This window comes from Pleurodeles waltl, chromosome 6 (genome assembly GCF_031143425.1).
Source record: "Pleurodeles waltl isolate 20211129_DDA chromosome 6, aPleWal1.hap1.20221129, whole genome shotgun sequence".
In the NCBI taxonomy this organism is placed as follows: domain Eukaryota; kingdom Metazoa; phylum Chordata; class Amphibia; order Caudata; family Salamandridae; genus Pleurodeles; species Pleurodeles waltl.
The window spans coordinates 1,671,498,825-1,671,518,469 of NC_090445.1; the positions used below are offsets into that span (position 1 = coordinate 1,671,498,825).

General features: G+C 44.0%; 1 protein-coding gene across 1 annotated transcript in view; it reads left to right on the forward strand.

Annotated features, from left to right (window-relative positions):
- Nucleotides 1-19,645, forward strand: part of GSN (gelsolin) — a 148,822-nt gene that overhangs the window by 88,216 nt on the left and 40,961 nt on the right. Inside the window, 1 exon segment of the mRNA XM_069241661.1 lies at nucleotides 451-666. Within this exon segment, the coding sequence (XP_069097762.1) occupies nucleotides 451-666 (216 nt within the window).

Here is a 19,645-nt window from a genome sequence, read left to right on the forward strand (position 1 = left end):
CTGTCATGGCAGGCCTCTGCAACCTTTTGAAACCTGCTGCACTTTAGGCCTAAACTGCTACAAACTCCTGGAGAGGAGGAAACCTGGACCCCTTCAAAGTGTTCCCACCCTACCACAGCCTTTAGTAATGCTTGAATTTCCTTCTCCAGGAACCTAGGATCAGAGCTTGACCACCTTTACCCTTCCACCACCATTTGCATCCTTTAGAACCAGATTCCCAACTAAACATTGCAAAAGTAAAGCTCCGCTGCATTACCCAGAGCATACCGCAGTCCTGTACCACACACACCATGTCACTACCCACAGAGTACTGCTCCTGAAGAGTCAACTCTGCCTTTAACTCCTGGAGAAAACCATGCTAGACTTCACTTAGAAATCCATCCTGATGCCAACTGCAACATTCAATAAGTAATACCTTTAAATTTAACTTATTCCTGTTCCACTTGTTAGGTCCAAGTTCTTCCAGAGATGGGAGAGACTCCGCTCTTCAAGCAGTTTTTCAAGAATTGGCGTGACAAGGATCAGACGGAAGGTATGGGCCTGGCCTACGTCTCTCACCACATCGCCAAGATTGAGAATGTACCCTTCGACGTCAGCACCCTCCACGAGTCGTCCGCCATGGCAGCACAGCATGGGATGGTGGATGATGGCTCAGGCAAGAAGCAGGTGAGTCCTGGGCACTTTTGCTCTGTTGTGGAGCAGTTGGTTCAAGTGGGGGTGGGGAATCGCGGGGGAATCTGTTTGACTGACTACTGTGTGGCCTAATGTATCTCTGACGGTTTCTTCGCTCAACTGTGTGGTAACCTATTCGATTCCTAGTCCAATCAGCTTTTTATCTTTTCCAGGTTTAAGAAGAGCATTCAGTTGTGTAACAAACACCAGTGTTAACACAACAGTCCATTTTGTTATGGTAATGGGAGGGCTATGATGCAAATCTTGTGTGAGGATTGCAAGTGTCGTATCGGTTCAGATTGTCCGCTCAATTTGCTATAAATTTTACTGCAGGGTGGTGGAGAGAAGTTTGTGTGTGTGTATATGTGTATATATATATATATATGCGTGTGTGTGTGTGTGTGTGCAAACCTATTTAATCACATTCAAGCAAATTAAGCACACATTGGATAGAGTGAATTAATCTGTGAAGATTTGCAAACTACACATCTTGATTAAAAATATACATTTTATTCCCTTGTGAATTTTTGCGGATAAGAATAGATATTCAAGAAACAAGGGTTCAGCCCAGCTTGAACAAACTGTGATCCTGTGCAATTATTTTACCTCTTTTAACCTTGATCGTCACATTTGAAAAACCCTTGAAATAATTTGCCGCTGCAGCTGTATTAAAGCCTTTCTTGTACTTCGTTTAGTAGACTGTTGACCACACCTTATAGGCCATGGATATGGGTCACAGGACAACTGAATTGTCATTTTACCAATGGCATTATCGTCTAGGGAAAATGAAACCGCTCCTGAATGTTTCCAGGTTCATAATTCGAAAGTGACTGCTAAATAGTGCCACTCGCGCAGTGATACAATCGCAGTAGTGCTAAACGGCCCTAATGAGAGACGTTACGTCATCTCTGTTCACGCTTCGCCTTTTTGTTTTTTTTTTTAAAGGGAGTTGGTGGCGAGGTTCGCATGCTTGAATGTGATGATGCCTGCACTGTCACATTCACACTTTAAATTCGTGGATCAGTAATGCAGTCGGCATCCAGCTCTTCACAGCAGCTCAGGGCTTCTGACCTGCTCCCTACCAAGGATGCTGCGTGTCTGGCCTGCCTCTCAGCTGCAGCAGCAGCCAGGCCATAGCTGGGTCTGTAAGACTGGTGGGGGGTGCGCGTCAGAGTTTCCAACTCTCACGCTGGCACATACATATAATAATGTCAAAATGCAAACGTTCTAGGAGTCTAGGACATACATTCCAGCTTTCTGAAACTTGGCCACACCCATTGAACCCTGGGTTTGGTTTCTTAGCAGCTTAATGTTTGCACAAATAAAGAAAAGTGGCTAGTGGCAGTTTAAAGTGGTGGGACCAGGTTAGCTATGGCATCGGTCCCACGTGCTCTCCTCCACCAGTGACACTGCTCTTTAGTATTACCAGGGCCACTGGAATTATGCGGCAGGGTGGCCAAACTATGCAGCAGGGATTAGTAAACTATGCGGCGGGAAAGTCATAAATATGCGACACATTTTGTGATATTACTTCATTATTCAAGATTTTAAACTTCATAAAAATGTCTGGGAATTGGTTGCACCTCGTTGGTACCATTTTTAATACCCATATGTAGCAATAAGCAACAAAACGGTGACCCGTCAGTTTTATAAAGGGCCTTTTGCAGTGACAGTGTCGCTGCACTTTTATTAACTTTTGGACCATTTCAGCTAGAAACTATTTTTTGTTAACATCCGCATAATGTGCGGCAGATTGAGTATATGGCAAATGCGGCAAATCTGTAATTATGCAAAAAAAATCTCTGCGGCCACACAATCGAATAATTCCAGTGACCCGGAGTATTACTTATAGAATATCTGCTTCTGGGGATAGATACTACGAGGGGAGGTGTAACGTTGAAAGTGCTCCATTGCAACGCTCGACTCTTCAGCTGGGGATCAGTGCCATCTCGTGAGGGGGGGGGGTGTGTGTGTGTGTATGTATGTATATGTGTGTATATATGTGTGTGTGTGTATGTATATATATATATATATATATATATATATATATATATATGTATGTGTGTATATATATATATATATATATATATATATATATTATATATTCTGTGTGTCAGCACTAGTTGCTTCTGTGGCCACACTTAGCAAAAGATGTTTACAAAGCCGCAGCGTTTTATTTATTCACTTTCTTGATTCCTACATGTCTTGGCAAACGTCTGGTCGATTTCATAAGGTATCTAGTCCCGACGAAACAATTTAATGTCTACAGTCATGCTTTTATGGAGCTCGAAGGTGGGCAGGGGTGGGGTGAAGAGGGGGAATACTGTGTAATGGAGGCCACAGTCACCTAGTTTACCTATGCAAGAGGGTGCCAGTTTTGGGGACTGGAGCGCAGTTTTTATCAGTTGGAAAGAGGAGTTTTAATCATTGCCCCACACTGGAGTTGATAAACCAGCCTGAAGATACCCAACCGCACCTATGCAGGGCTAGGCACACACCTGCTCAGTGCCAGGATACCGCGCAGGAGATGGTGTGGTTTACAAATGCACATCATGATCTCTCACAAACTTGGGCGACTCCAGTCCCTGTCTTCCATCTGCCACCCACTATGCTATCTTTTGTTAGATTCTGATTGGGGCAGACTAAGAAAAAAAGCATTTGGGGAAATAGCCTGGTGTGTGTGTGGAGTGGGGGTTCGGGGGTTCTGTTATTTCATGACTAATTTTGAGCCAACTGTATTTCACCATGGTCTTTAAAAGAAAAAAATACTGGTGATAGCCATTTAATTTAAAAACAGGCTTAACATATTTCCTTGTCTGCAATATGTGATCAGAACAGAAAGACAGTGCGCTGAAGTCTGTGCTGAGGACTCTTGCATGGACACATTAAAATAGATGTAATGATAAATTGACCAATCAGGAAACAGATGTGAGGTATGATTGCCCCTGCCGGAATTTAAGCTACAGTTGCCTTTGCCAGGAGTTCTTGGTCCATGCCAAATACAGTTCCAATTTTTGAGAAGTTTGAGCAATAACGTAGTCCCGCAGCCTGGGTTTAGCCAATTCCATTTGTTTTCTAGAGGCATGCAAAATGGCAAGAATAGTTTCTTGAACGAACAATATCGGTCTTGGACAACAGGTCGGGGTATGATAAATCCGGGTTACCTATTGCCTTTTCAGAAAACTCAATCATTTCAAGCCATGATATTGTATGTCCTTGTCACATGCTAAGCAATCTAAAATGATGTCTGTTGGACCATACAGAAACCCAGAGCCGTAAGGGTACCATTCTCATCGTATCTTCCACATATGGCATACCTAGATCTTCATGCAAAAAGAAAATGAGGGGTCGGTTGGGAGAGGCCTAAAATTGCCTATAAAATCCGTTTTCTTTGGCTTGCAGATTAGAGACATTCCTATACCCAGCAAACCACAGCCCTGTACTTTAGAACAGGTAGACATTTGCGCTCAAACTTCTAAGACAGAACTGGCTTATTTTCCACTCTTGAGAAATTCAAAGACACTCCCATTGCTTGTTTGTAACGTTGGCATCTATGTGTAGCACATGCCAACCATGTTCAAGGACCAAAAACTATGCCCAGATAAGGGAAAGTGTTGATCTCTTGACCTTTTATGCAGATTACTCTATTTTTGGCCTTGTGCACCATAACATTTGTTTGTGTTCATTTCTAGATCTAGGTGGTCCATATTCATTTTTTTTTTTTTTTTTTTAACAAACTCTCAGGCCATTTGAGATGCGAAAGAGCAGAATTGTGTCTTCGGCATAAAGCAGAGCCAGAATCTTAAGTTTACATTTGGTAGATCCTTTCCCACTGTTTGCAGACAGACATTGAATCTATAAATGTAAGGAAAAGATAACATGGGTGCAAGAACACGTCCTTGTCGCACACCCTGCTGTAATTCTAAAGAATCTGTGTTCCTGTATGGCCCAAACCCTGCAGAGGTACTAACCGCCAGGGCAGAGCCCTCCGGAAAAGTGCCAGGTCTTGGTCTCGCCCCAGCTGTTGCCGAATGATCCAAAATTTACCTCGATTCACTCTGTGGAAGGCGCTGTCCAAGTCCCTAAAAGAGAGGTATAAAACCACTTTGGCGGTTGTATATTTGTTGATTAAATAAATTTAGATGGAGACATTATTCAGACGTGCCATTGCCTGTTCTAAAGGCTTATTGGACGGGCAGGATGACATTGCCCTTCTTGGCTGAAGTCTCAGTCTTGTTCAACCCAATTTGCTCTTCGATTTTGACTGTGGAATCTAAAAGGGAAATTGGTCGAAGTGTGGGTTGTGCCTGGATCCCATTTAAAAAGACAATTACCGCATTATTCCAAGAGCTGCAGAGCCTGTTAACAGGACAATTAGAACAATTTAAGAAATTTAAGAATAGGGTCCCACAAAAAAATCGTCTGTCTTGCACAGGTCCATAGGGACGCCATAGTCTGAAGGTTTTCTGTGTAGGGCTGGCATTAATCACCCATAACACCCTAATTTTCAAGGGTAAACCAGGTTCACTGGGGTAGGAGGAGGGACCCGAACATGCATAAATTGTTTAAACTGCACAACCCATTGATCGGCACTAATATTGGTTCCTAAACCCTCAGTCCCCTCCTGTAACATGCATGGCTGAATACAGATTCTACAGAAGCCTTTGTCTCTGTAGCGACTCTACCAGATGGTCCCATAGCATATTTGTAGCTTAAGCTACTTGCAGATTTATAGTCCGTCCTTTGCATGGCTGTTAGTGGAATATCCCTTGGAGTGCATACAAAGCCTCTTGTGGGCCACCTTACAGTCCTCCGTGAACCACCCACGATTTGGTTTAAAAAGCACCTATACAGGACTCAAAAGGCCAATATTGATTTTGGCATTGACTGGCCCAGGCGCCTCTATCGACTTGTTAGACTGATGTAATGATAGAAGATAATTAAACAAAGATGAGTTGGATTGTGCCACTGTAACCAATAATTTGGCAATGTTCATATTACCCTGTCTTAGCTCTCTGATCTCATTTGGATGTCTTGGGCTGTCAACCAGGGCAGGGTTACTGGTAATAGGGAGGGAGATGGCCAGTACAGTGGTATTGATTGCTATAGGAGCAGGGCAAGACATTAGCAGAATGCATACATTCACTCACAAAGGGGACAAGACGAAAAATCACTGATCAAACCTCTACCCCACCTAGTGAAGGTGGTTATAGATGTCACCCATGAGTTCAATGGCATTGACTAAGCCAAATATAATCAGAAAACAGAAAGGTGGCTCACCCCTGCGATCAGCATTGTGACTCAAGGGTTCCACCTAGGATGCATTGAAGGGTGAAAGAAATGTTAATGCTATGGCCTAGTTTAGCATTAAAGAGCCTCGCCTCCCTTGCCAAGATACAGGCTGAGAAATGTTCCTACCCCACCCACACATGGACTGTAGGAGGAGCCACATCAGAGTTTAGACAAGTCAGGTGCCAACATTAGATGTGGCGTTTGTTTTTCTCGCTGATCCTTGCCATTCTTCCAGTGCTTATAAACTCGGACTAAGTCAACTTTCCCATTTGAGAGGTAGGCCTTTGTCCTCATCAGCATATCTAGGTGACTCTCCTCTAGTCTGTTTCTCAATTTGGACTTGATTGAGTTCATGAGGCTGAATCCCTGTTCGTAGTCTGCACTTAAAGCCTGGAAAGTTGCACAGAAATCAACAAGCTGAGATACAACACTATACGGTGCATCATTCCGCAGAGTGAAATTCACCATGTCTTGTAAGGTCCTAAACAATCCGTTTTTTATATGCGCTGCCACCACATATTTATAATACCTGTTCTGCTGAACAACATCAACAGGAGTGTCACAATCACCCAGGACCAAGACCTTCTTATACTTTTCAACAAGTCTTTGTACGTTCTCAGTCCCAAAATCAAACTGTGATTGTGTTGTTACTGTATGGAAATCAAAGCTTGATTCCTTCAATTCATCTTCTGAGAACCTTCTTTCCATGTGCTCACAAAGAAGTTTAATGAAAGATAACATCGGCTCACTATCCTACTGTAGGTCCTCTCTGCTCAAGCCATCAGATCTCTTACTGTGTTGCTCCAAAAGACCGTGTCGCCCAAATACTGTTCCTTTATTTGGGTAATTTTTGTTCTTGCATACTGTACAGCTTCAACGGTGGTCAAAGAGCCTTTCTGAAACAACTTGCACAAAGATGCAAGTTCACCCAGAACGTCATTTAGTGCTGCAAAGGAAACCTGGTAGTTTGAGTCCTTTTTTTTTTTTTGTAGCAATGTTTAGCAATTGGGTCATTCTCCTCAACTCTGTCATGATCAAAGTATTTGAGAGCAACCTCATAATTACGCAAGAGTGCACCAACAACAAAATGCCTTGAAAGCCACCGCACCTCATTGAGTGGCCGAAAGGAGACTGCTTCACATTCAGTGACCAAAGCAATTTCATCCAGCTTGGACTTCCTTAACGGAGAGCAGGAGAATAGTGTAGACAGTCCTCAGTAATGTTTCCATTTCCCTGATCATCAGCACTTTTTTCCAGGCATCATCAGATCCCAAATCTTGTCTCTGCGCAACACAGTGCTGCTCAACTAGATGGGGAATGGATTGTTTGAGGCAGGTAGCATCACCATTGTTCTTTCCCAGCAACACTGATGCACCATCTGATGTGAACATGACCATTTTCATAAGGTCCAGTTTATTGGCAGTGTAGAAGTCTATTACAGCTATGGTGATAGCCTCCGCATTGCATGCACTCAGTTACAATTCCCCCAAACACTGTTTTGTGCTCTGTTGATGTTACAGATCGGAACTTGAAGTAGAGGATGAGCATTTTGGTAACTGAAATATCTGTGCTCTCATCCATTATCAATGTGTGATGCCGAGCACTGCGAAGTTCTGCCATGAAGTCTGAGTGTATCATGCTGTTGCTGGCCTCCAAAAACTCAAAGGCAAAGTTCTTGATCCTCCAGCTGTCTGGTATCTTCACATACAATGCGACGTGGTCATGGATGTCTTGAACAGATAACACTGATGTGTTCATTTTGACTGCTAGCAACACATTGTTGATGAGAATCTTTATCTCGGGCAGGGATCTTTGCCGTTCAACCACTTCTAGTCTGTTTGCTCTGTCACTGGCGGTTTCCGTTATCATGGTGCGCACTCCAAAAACCCAGCCTGGCAGCAGCACTTTTATTTCTCAGTGTCACCAAAGCAGATTCATGAACTCTGCTACATAGATGGCATTTCAAGTAGTCCAGCTTCCAGCCATCACTCTCTCTTCCCAGTAGAAAAGTCCCCTGCGAGCTTTCCTTCTGCACATACTTTCCAAATCAGGCCTACTTCTGGATTGTATAGAAATAGCTCTCCCAGTTGTACGCAAACCTTGCTCTGGGACTACTGTGTCTCAGTCTCCGCAATTTCTTTCAGCCATATTTCTTTGAACACAAGACAGCATGTCTTCCTTTGTGGTGAAGCACTGCTCTCTGCAGAAGTCACAGCTTTGTGCTTGAACATTTTGGTGGCAATCAGTCTGAGCCTACTGTGCAGCAAAGCCTGCGGGGGAGGGGAGAAGAGCGACACTATTTAAAGTGAGGAACATTATTTAAAGTTATTTTTTATGCTATTGACTGCAATCTACCAGTCAAGACTGAGCTATCTCTTGGAAAATATAGCAAGTGATTACCTGGACCTTTCTGTTTGATCTCACACCTGCCTGGTGATGTAACACTGTCTAAGATGGCTCCAGTAGAAGAAAAAAAATGGTTCCAGCACATGCTTGTGTTCCAGTGTTTCAGATGTACTACAAGGAAAAACTACTAAATAATTACCTGGTCTTTCTGCTTGTAGTCACGTCTGCCTTTTCTAACCAATGTTAGCAATGTCTAAGAAGCCTGCAAAAGAACAAAAAAAGGTTGAAGGATGTCATTTTATAATGTACTAGGTGCATCACAAGTGAAATCTACCAAATAATTACCTTGTTTGTCTGCTTCTACTCATATGCGCCTTTTTGTAATGAGTAGTGCTGTCAGATGCCTGCAACAGAAGCAAAGGTGGTTAAAGTAGGTTGTCATATTCCACTGTACTAGGTGCACACAATGAAAATCTGCTACATTATGACCTTGTCTTTCTCCTTCTACTCACATGGGCCTGTTCAAATTTCTGCAGCAGGGTCTAAGATGCCTGTACAAGAGGAAAAAATGATTAAAGCACCTGAACGTTTCAATGTCTCAGTTGCACCATAAGGAAAAACTAGCAAATAATAACCTGCTCTTTCTGCTGCTACTCCGGTCTGCCCGTCCTCATCTATGACCAGTACTGTCTGAGATGCCTGCAGCAAAAGAAAAGCTGGTTAACAGTTGGTTACAGCATGTTGTCATATTATAATGTGCCAGGTGACCCAGATGGGGTACCGACCAAATAATTACCTGGTCCTTTTACACATGTCGGCCCATTCAAATCTATAACTTGCTCGGTCCGACAAACCTGTAATAAAAGCAAAAGTGTGAATCATGAACGTGACTTATGTAGAGACCCTTAATCCCACAAGGAACGTCTACAGAATTACCTGGTCTTCCTTGGTACTCACGCCTGGCTGGTCTAATCCAAATGTTGACCCGCTGTAATTGGAAAGAAGATATTTAGCATAGGTGATAGGAGTTACAAAAATATTATGCATGACAGTTCCAGAGCATTTGAGTAGTTACCTGGGCTTCCAGTTTAGATGAACTCTGGTTCCATATTATCTGTTTGGAAACCTACATCACGCTTAAGACTTTCGATGATGCAGCCTTTACAGGCCTCAAGTAATAAGTTCTCCCACTCGCTACGACTAATCAGATTTATAAGGGTGAGCCATTTTTAGACCTACTGGCCCATTCTGGCAAGCTGACCAACAAAAGTGTTCCGTTCATTCAGACAGTGAATGAGCAATGAAGGTGCCTTTAAGTCTTGTTGTCTTGTCACATTTGATGTGGGTTCAACGACAGAAGTCCAGTGCCAGCTTATGTCTTCTTACAATTTGGTGCTTATTGTATCCTGGATATTAATGGTTACTTTTCTGCTCTGACTGCAAAATTAGAGGATTTAATAAAGTGTGCTGTGGAGTTAAGTTTGCGACAAATTTAGTGTAAAAAGAATCACGCTAATTCGGCGCAAACAGTCCTGCCTTTTTACTTCTTTTTTTAATTTACAGGCCCTGGGCACATGTAGTGCACTTCACTAAGGACTTATAGGTAAATCAAATATGTCAATTGGGAATGAACCAAAGATACCATGATTAAGGGAGAGAACAAATGAACTTTAGCACTGGCTAGCAGTGGTACTGTGAGCAGAGTCCTAAAACAAGCAAAAACAGTGTCAAAAAAGTGGAGGGAGGCTGGCAAAAAGTTGTGGGATGACCACTCTAAGGCTGTCAGGTCTAAGGTGTCCCCTGCCCCCTCACTCCCCCCTCACCCCCCCCCCCCAACCCCCCAAAGCTGAAAGTGGGGAGAGCTACCCAGCCCCCCAGGGAGCTCTCGTCACTAAGGCGTAAGAATCTGGTGGAACCATGAGCATTCACTTGTGTAGTCAACGTCACCAATCTTATGGCTTTGCCGTGTGTTAAAGTTATAGAAAAAATATTCTAAACTGACCGTCATGCATGAACCTGGGGCATCTTTGAATGGTTTGTTTCATTTTAAGAAAAATTCTAACAAGGCCTCTGCACCACGTAAGCACATGCACATCCACCTAGATTGAAAAAAAATTACAAATCCAATTCATTTCAGCGGTAATACCTATTGGTGTTTCCTTCTTCCCCCCCCCCCCCCCCCCCCCCCCCCCCCCCCCACACCCACCCCACAATGTTTACTCATTTAGGTTCTGCCAATTATGTACAGCAAATGCAAATAACAATTTGATGCTGAGTTCATGTATGGAAATATACTATTTTATGACTCCATTTATTCTCAAACCACAAAATAAATATAGATAAATACCAATAAGTTGGCCAAAAACAAATATGTGAGTGTACCTATTGGATTGTTATATGCCTTCACAGATAGAAAGCCATGCTTATTTTGTGCTTGTTGTTTCCGGTGCTGAGCACCGGCACTTATTTTTGAGAGCCGGGCCTTATTCTTCTGCCTCAAGCATTTGCTGTGAGCAAAAGACACATCGGACAGACCGAGGAAGGGAAAAAACTAAAAAGCATCACAAAGGGAGAAAGTGGAAAGCTGCTAGAGTGAGCTGAAGGTACAGGGAGGGGCTTTATAGGGATTGAAGAGGCCTGAGATGGCTTCGGGATTACGCCGCGTCAGTGTTCTGTGTTCACACATTTAATTGCAGCAGCTGCGTGTTTAAGAGGAGGGCTTTGGGCACAGGCACTGGCACCTTTTCATTAACAATTTAAGCAATGGTAGAAAGCAATTTCTGCACAAGATGAGAACCCCTTCTGATGTACAGCTCCTAGTTCACAGCGGGCTTCTGTTCCTTTTTTAACTGTAGTTTTTCGTCCTGCTCGGCCACGAAGAGTGACCCTGTTTTCACTGCGTTTCTATTTTTTAAACGCAGTGCTGACGTCCTCTCTCCCTCATGATGCAGGCAGTGACGTGATGTTGCAAAAACGTGCGCTCTTGACAAGGGGCCTGTGTGGTGGGGGAAAGAAGGATGTGTGCGCGCCCGCACCTTACAGGAACATTGGTTTCAACCCTTATTAATTGAGGAGACATTTGTAAAAATTCACAATGAACAAGTTAAACTTAACAAAACACCCGTAGGATTTGAATAGCAGTAAGATTTCATCGCACACGCATGATTACATAATGTCTAGAGTTGCGGACAAAGGTTGCTAAGCCACCCCTAGCTCTACCCTTTTCCGATCTAACGGCGGGAACAAAAAAAGCATTGAAAGCCATCCCAAATAATTGTCCAATAACGTTTTTTTGTAGCACGATAAAATCCAACTCGTGCATGAAGGCAAGCCAGGCCTGGTCCATCCATTTTATCCTCAAAGCCCTCGATGTACAGACTATTCAGCTTTAAACGAAGTCCAAAACTATCCATAAAAAAAACTAGCTAGAGCAGGTTGAATAGTTGCTTCTGTGGCTGGTTGGAGCTCACAGTGGGATACAACTGGAGTGCCATGAGCATCTGTTAATGCTCTCCTTGGAGGCTGGCTTTTAGCTTGAATGCTGGGTGGACCAACAGGCCAAAAAACTTCAACCCATGTTCCTGGTGTCCTTGGACATCAATTCATGTAATTTGGGTTTGTTAGCAGTTCATATCAGTTGTTGCAATAAATACAGGTGCTTCCTTGGGGCAGTAAAAGCAGTTTGTGACACTCAATTAGTGGTGGTCTGCCTGGGTATTTGATGTCTATAAAAAGACATAATAGCAATGGTCTCTGCCCTGGCAGCCCTAAATAAATACAAGAAAAGTATTGTTCCAGCTAAGTTGTGGTATCTGAAATTTATAATAAATGCAGTTGCCACTACATGACTATGCAGATACCTAATACAGTCAACTCTTGGCAAAAGTAAGATTGTCATAGTCCAGAACAATAAAATTAGTGTGCCTTGTAAGCCAGTGACAAACTTCTTTTTAAATATTTTTTACACTGAAATGTAGTTTGACCGCTGTGACAGCTAATTTGGTGACATAAGTCAGAACCGTAAAGAATGTTTAGCCTTCCCGGGTTTGTTGAGGGCAGGAAGGGAGGGGGGTTGAGTGGAGAGCTCACATGGGAAAAATTAGCAGAGTTGTTAGGGCCTGCAGTGCGAGAGGGAACATGATGAAGATGGTTTTCCACACAGTGGTGGACCGGAGAGGCAGGATGGTGAGTGGTTCTGTGGCGGCGCTATCAGTGGCATTTGGTGGCAAAGCAAGGAAATCTGAAACGTGGCTAGGGACATACTTGGCCTAGTCATCTGAATCCTTGTTGTTAATGAAAAACCATCTGGTGGATTGAGTCTCTGGTGTTTGATTAGATCTGGAAAGCTTAAAGATATCTGTTTCCAAGGACACTGTTCTCTCAACTAAGTGGATGAGGCATTCATTAGGAATAATTTTGAGCTTCTCAAGTAAAGGGTACCAATTTAGTATTTTGATTGCCTGGGTTATTTGAAACAGATATTGACTTGTCCAGAATGTGTATGCTGTTGCTACAGGGAGAGACCTCAGGATGGACAGATGCGTGCTTTGATTTCTTTTCACACTTGGTGGCCAGGCTGCTAATATGCCTTTTCAGGCTGGAACGTGCCGGTGGAGTGGTGGCTCCGCTGACTGCGTTAGTCTCACCCGAGCTACCCGCTGATCTTGGGAAATCGATGCAACATATGACTGAGGGAGGAGAAAGAGTCCCATCACCTGTATTCAGGAAAAAGGGCCTTTCTGCTCAGTCAATTTCTTTACTGATGACACCTACTGCACAGGCCAAACAAATCTATCCAGACTAGAGCCGTGCAATTTCATAGGCCCTGTTGGACCTGGCCCTTTTTACAGGGTCATCCCCAAACGTTTTGCCCTGCTCTTCCTATTTTTTTTTTGTTTTTTTTTTTCTGACCCTTTTTGTTGATGTTGGGTCTCTGGGCACTTTAGCATTGATCAGCAGTTAAGTGCATGTGCTCTCCCTTCTAAACTTGATATGATTGGCTTACACCTGATGGGCACATTTAATTTAGCTGTAAGTCCCTTGTACAGTGTTATCCCTATAACCAGGTCCTGTAATTAAATGCTACTAGTGGGCCGCAGAGCAGCTTGCACCACCCATAGAAGAAGCCCTTCAAACCGGTCTTAGGGCTGCTACCGCAGATCCTGCATGCTCAGTTTACTGGCACAGGGACCTGGCATCTAACTTTACTTGCCAAGCCTGGAACTCCCCTTTGACTACATGTCACCCCCAAGGTAGGCCCCCCAGCCCTATGGGCAGGGTGCTGTGTGGGTAAAAATGTGCCTGGTTGTGTGGTCTGTCCTGGTAGTGGCAAACCGCCTAATTGGTTCCTCACTAATGTGAGTGGTGCCTTTTTTCAAAGGATTGCATTAAAAATGCCCTAGCATGTGTAAGTGGTATTGCCTGATCTCTGAGGGGTAGCGTTTGGTATGGTTATAATAGTGAGAAATGCTGCTTACTGGTGTAGGTGGATATATATATATATATATATATATATATATATATATATATATATATATATATATATATAATTTTTTTTTTTTTTTTTTTACTACCATTATAAGAATGCCACTTTTAGAAAGTTGTAATTTCTCTGTGCTTATGACTCTGGTGTTTTGCAGCTTGTATCTAATCCATGCCTGGTGCAGAGTTACAGCTGGGCTTTGTGCATACTTTTCAGACAGCCAGTACACAGGGAGGGTGGAGGTGTCAGAGGTGCATCTCCATATTGAATGGTGTTCCTGGGCTGAGAGGGGAAGGCAGGCACACCTGCATTTGCAAAGGATGTCCCAGAACCACACCCAAAGGGCTCATTAACCAGCCCATCCCCCACTAACCCCCACTGGTGTCTGGCACCTGTGCTGGAGGAGAAAGGGGACACTAACTAGTTAGTACTGGTTGGAACCCCCTTCTCCCCCATTTGTGGAGGCTGCGCCAAATGAGTATAAGTACGTATGGTCTTCTCTCACATTTTCAGACTAATGGACTAAACTAGGCACTGGATGCTGCTAGAAAGACTCACCAGGATCCGCTTTGGAACTTCTTTGCTGTTGTGCTGACTTGTGACCTTCTAGGTGACTGAGAAGGACTGCCACTGCTTACTCAGTCCCCTTGTGCCGGCCTGATTGCTGGGTCCCGCAGCCCTGTGACGCTCTACCAACTGTCCAGGGGCTGGGTGGTCTGCCTCCCTCCTACCCCCCCCCCCCCATATCCCACTGTTTTTCCCTTTGCATTTCTCTAAAAGTGTATGACTGGCACTCTTACAATCCTTTTTTTTTTCTTTCTTCTCAGTGTGAGGAGAGCGCTGTATTTTACTTTTGAGCAAGTAAAGAGCACTGCCTTTTATTATCCCGGAGTGTGTGAAGAGCGCTTCACTTGTCCTAGGCACACGGAAGTGCCCCTGTGTCCCCTGGTGTGGGCCCCCCTCTCTGAGGTGGGAGAGATCGTGGGGAGCAGAGGAGCTAGTGCGGACCATCGGGCACCCTGTGGCGTCCTTGGGACGCGAGCAGGGACTTCTTTCTGGGGACCCTTACCTTCACAACCCAGGTCAAGCCTACAGAGCTGTGGGCTGACGGCCATCCTAGCAGAGGCTGTCCGAGGGCATAGACTGAGGAGGAAGGAGGAAGCCCGGGAGAGCTCCCAGTTCATGGCCTCAGAAATGGCCCTCAGAAGAGGCTAAGCAGTTGCACAGCACCCACATGGGTGGCTGCCGGGCCGTCTTTCCATCCTAATTGTGGAGAAACCAGGGCCGTCCCGCCCCCAGGAACAGAGTGGACACTGAGGCCAGTCTTCTGCATGAACAGTGAGTGTGCTCCCCCCAAGACTGGGCCCTCTTTCTCTAAATGCATAAGTCGCAGGCCAGGGTGGCGATCCTTGACTGAGGTCCCTAGCCCCGCCAATGCTTTTTTCGCATCACTGCAGGTGCTATACATGGAGCGCAGAAGCTCCATGGTTGGGATATATGAGTCCTGAATTACTGCATTACTGCCAGACTAGGTGCATGGGAGCTCCTGGACTGGGACAAGTGGGTCCGGTTTGCCCTTATCGTTCTTCTTTCCCTGATTTATGTGATGTCGTACTTGCCAGTTTTGGGGAGGACATGTTTACATGCTCAGGGTCTGCAGTACGGGGACATTGCAGGGTGGATTTATGACTTGCCAGTGGGAATGTTTCATTTTGTGTGCATTCATAATGATATCTTGGCATTCATGACCATGTGTTTGAAGATGTGTACCAGAAGGGAATATTTATTTGCAATGTGCATTCAGGATGGAGTCTGAGCCCCTCTGATAATGTTTATTGCGCTATGGGCACTCTTTGCAATAATTTTGACCTGACTACTGCTTGTGTTGCGGAATACCAGTAACCTATAGGTTTTATATGAATAGTGCTTGCTTTTGCAGAGTACTAGTAACTGTGTGATGTTCTGACAACTGCTTGTGTATCAGGGTATTACTGATGTGTCTGGTCTAATGATGGTTTATGCAATACAGTGTATTTTTATGTAACTTGGTGTTTCCTTTGTGGTGTACTTATTGCATCATGTGTGTCGTGCAATTGCTTTACACATGACCTTTGGGATAAGACTGACTGCTCATGCCAAGCTACCGAGGGGGTCAGCAGGGGTTATCTTGGGTGTGTAACTCCCTCACCCTGACTAGACTGGGTGGGATCTGCCTGGCTTAGGTGCTTTCCCTAGCCAACCAGAAATTCTATTCCTAACAGTCACCGTTTGAACAGGGGACTTTCTGCTTCCCCATGATACCACCTGAAATCAAACAAACTTCTAAGCAGAGTGAGAATAAGGTGCAGTGAGTGAGTGGGCTCTAGAGCAGCAAGTTCACCACCATAAAGTGCTTTAACACCTCATCAGTGTAGTAAGCGCTATATAGCACAATTATAATACAGTACAGCTTTATCATGCTTGGTGACCATATCGGGGCGACACATGACCCAAGGCACCTGCAATTTGCTAATTTTCCACTTGGTGGCAATGCAGTACAAGAAATAGTACCCCAGGTTTGAGTTTTTTTTTTTTTATATAAACCCATTTTAAAATACGAACAAGTATTAAAGGGCACATTTTGACCCTTATTTTTGTAAGTTAAGAGCAGATCCCGAGTTTAGTGGAGAGACGTGTGACTCTGGGCTAAACATTTCTAATGTAAGCTATTGTCAGGCAGGGCAAAGCTTTGTTTAGTTCTGCAGAGGTTACTAAAACAATTTGGAAACCTGTGAAAACGGACCGTAACCCGGGTCAGGCGACACGCGGGTCTTGAGTTTGTATTCAGGAATTCGAGAGATGAATTTGTACTAAACAATATTTTCACTTGGTGAGTATTTTAAGGCTACATCCTTGAGCCCGTATTTTGTTTCTACGTGGAACCACAAATGTAACTGGAATGCTGATTATTTTCCGCCCAACTCCTTGCCATGTTACTGGTGTCTAACTAAAAAGCTTGTTGGCATCCGATGACAGGTTTCTGGCATGTACAGATATATAGGAACACGCCAACCGAGTGCATGAAATTTGAGCAAACCTAATGGTTTTTAATTTCAAATTAATTTGTAGGATGGTGCTATAATATCTACGATCATGGTAGATGTCACAGTTTAATAATGTAAAACATTGAAAGTTAAAATAAGTCTGGAACTTGGCAGCAGTGCTGCTTAAAAATATGCTGTTTTGGAAGCAAGAATACATTCTAGATTCATAGGACTTGCATATTCTGCCATCTAGTGGCAGAGGTATGAAAGTGGCGCCTATTTTCATCAGTCCAAACAAGTATTCACACTCCATATATAGAATTTAAACTTTCGGATGTTATTTAACCAAGTTTAAATTACTATTCCAGTTAATCTATGAATCACCCACCTCCACTTTTCATATTCGCGCATGCACAGGCAAGACCTAAAAAGGACCGGTCACTGCAAGGGTTGTTTACTATAAAGGGCTTGAAGCTTACCATTCAATATCATCGTCGCTTTTCTTTGCCGCCTCTTTGTTGGCCAGTGCACGTTGGGCATTGCTTACTCTTCTTTCTGCTGCGCATGGACTAAGCACAGGTTGATTCATCTTAGTGTCCATCCGCAGTTTGCAGTGTGATTGAAGAACTATTTTTTTGCCTCTTCCCCTCATGCCTCCCTCTGTCCCACCCCACTGTCAGTCGTCATAAGGCTCTCTGATTTTCAACTCTGGAATATATTTGGTTGAAACTTAAGACAGTCAGTTGTCCTCTTCTCATAGCAAGGTGATTGCTGGTCACTATTGAGTACTAGCACATCTACTTCTCTGGTATGGAAAAGTCTTTTACCATTTATAGCTCCACAACACTTCTGCCTCCTCTCTCCAGCTCATCTACACCCAACCAGTATATGTTGCTCCTTCACCTATTGGCCCCTCCCAGTCTAAAACACATTTATTTGTAAACAAACCAGTTCTCGCAGAAACGTTGTACATGCTAACCAGCTACTGTATTAGATCAGAGATTTACGTAGATCGGAATAATTGTTAACATATTGGTTCATAATTGCATCTATGCTACTCCACGCAATGCAATTCCACTCCTCTCCACACCGCACAGTCCCATGCCACACCATTTCATCCAGTCCAAACCATTCCACTACACTTCACGCAATTCCACGCCGCACGACTTGGTGCCTGAAGATTAGATGCCACACACTGCCACTCGACTCTATGCAGTGCTACCCCATGCTATGATGTGCCATTCACATGGAGTCCCTGCAACACCACACCATGCCACGATGCTCCCGGCAACCACAACAAAGCCAATCAGTCGCGCATATGTGAGATCTATTGGGTGTGCCAATGCTTGTTTGACAAGCATTTATGTAACGGTCAAACCACAAGAAGGTGCTTATTGACACCTAGCGTTTTACCAGAAAGTGCAATGTAGGTCTTAGAAAAGTAGCTGTACTGTTTTACCAATGCCCTTTTAATATTAACTTACAATTTAATATACAACATTAACTTGCTATGTCCAGGAAAAACTATGAATAGTGCCAAGCTACGTTGGTTCACCATTGCAATGCAGTTTTTACGACAACTGCTTCTGATGTAAGTCATGCTACATACTCTATGGATCTACACACCAACAACAGTGAAAGGCTCGCTGAAGTCCTTGAGCTGGCAGAACAGTTCTAAGCGAGCAATGCACAGTGGGCCGAGATCCTGCTGTAATAGGCATTAAAGCAATGATCATGATTCTAGTTGGGGCTGGGCTGGAAACCAACAAGCATTTGCAATGCAATGGGTCTTGTGTTTGCTCGAGTTAGAGCTATTGGCGTTGTAAATTCCTAAATGGACTTTCCTTGCCACATAAATTGAAAATATAAAATAAAACAGTTGACATAAGCAAGTCAGTTCAAAGTGCCACGGCCGCCATGAGCATAAGCGGAAAGGAGACACACCAAAGAGAAAAAGAAGTTTGCTCGCAGTCAAACTTATCGGCAAACATGCAATTATCCATGAAACAGGGTCGGTCCCTAAGGCGGGGACAAAAGTAGAGCATTTACCAATGTCATCAAGTGATTATTTTGAAAGGCAAGCCCACAAACGAATGAAAGTGATGAGCGTGAGGTGGGGGTGGTTAAAAGCCCAAATAGATACCAACACTTCGGAAAAGCAGGGATTGTGCACTGCTGTGCTCGACCTAAAAAGGAGTCCGGGAAAGTGCTCGAACCAGCCCCACAACTTTCCACTTCTCCCTCTTCCTCAGTTTCTGTCCATTCTCTCTTCTCCCTCCCTTTTTGTTTCTCTCCAACTCCCTCTTTTTTTGCTTGAAGTCTCCATGTGCCTAATGCAATTAAACTTGGGGAGCTAGGGAAAGTGATATCGCCCTGGGACGCTGCTGCCGCCTCTGAGACCCTCTTTCCAAGGCCTTCAGCCACCAGGGAGATGCCTGGTGGAATAAAAGGCCAATCCAGCCCTGGTCTGAGCTACCCCCGATAAGTGAGCTTGGGCTGCTGAGGCTTAAAATGGGGTTGTAAAAAAAAAAAAAAATGGTGATTTAAGGGGGGCTGGTAATAGCTGAGGGGAAGGGATTTGAGTGTATCTATTTCATCCAAGACCGCTCATGAAAAAGCTGCAGTAGTACAATGTGTTAATTCAGCGATAAATTCTGCGCTGGAATATGCCGCAGTGAATCGGCAGACATTGGAGCAGCATGTTGAACCGACTAGGTGGCTAATCACACTTTTTGGGAATGAGAACTAAATGCAATGTACAGGGATGTGATTCACTTTCCACTTCTGAACTGGGACACATTGTGGTTGAAACCGAAAAATAACCGAATAA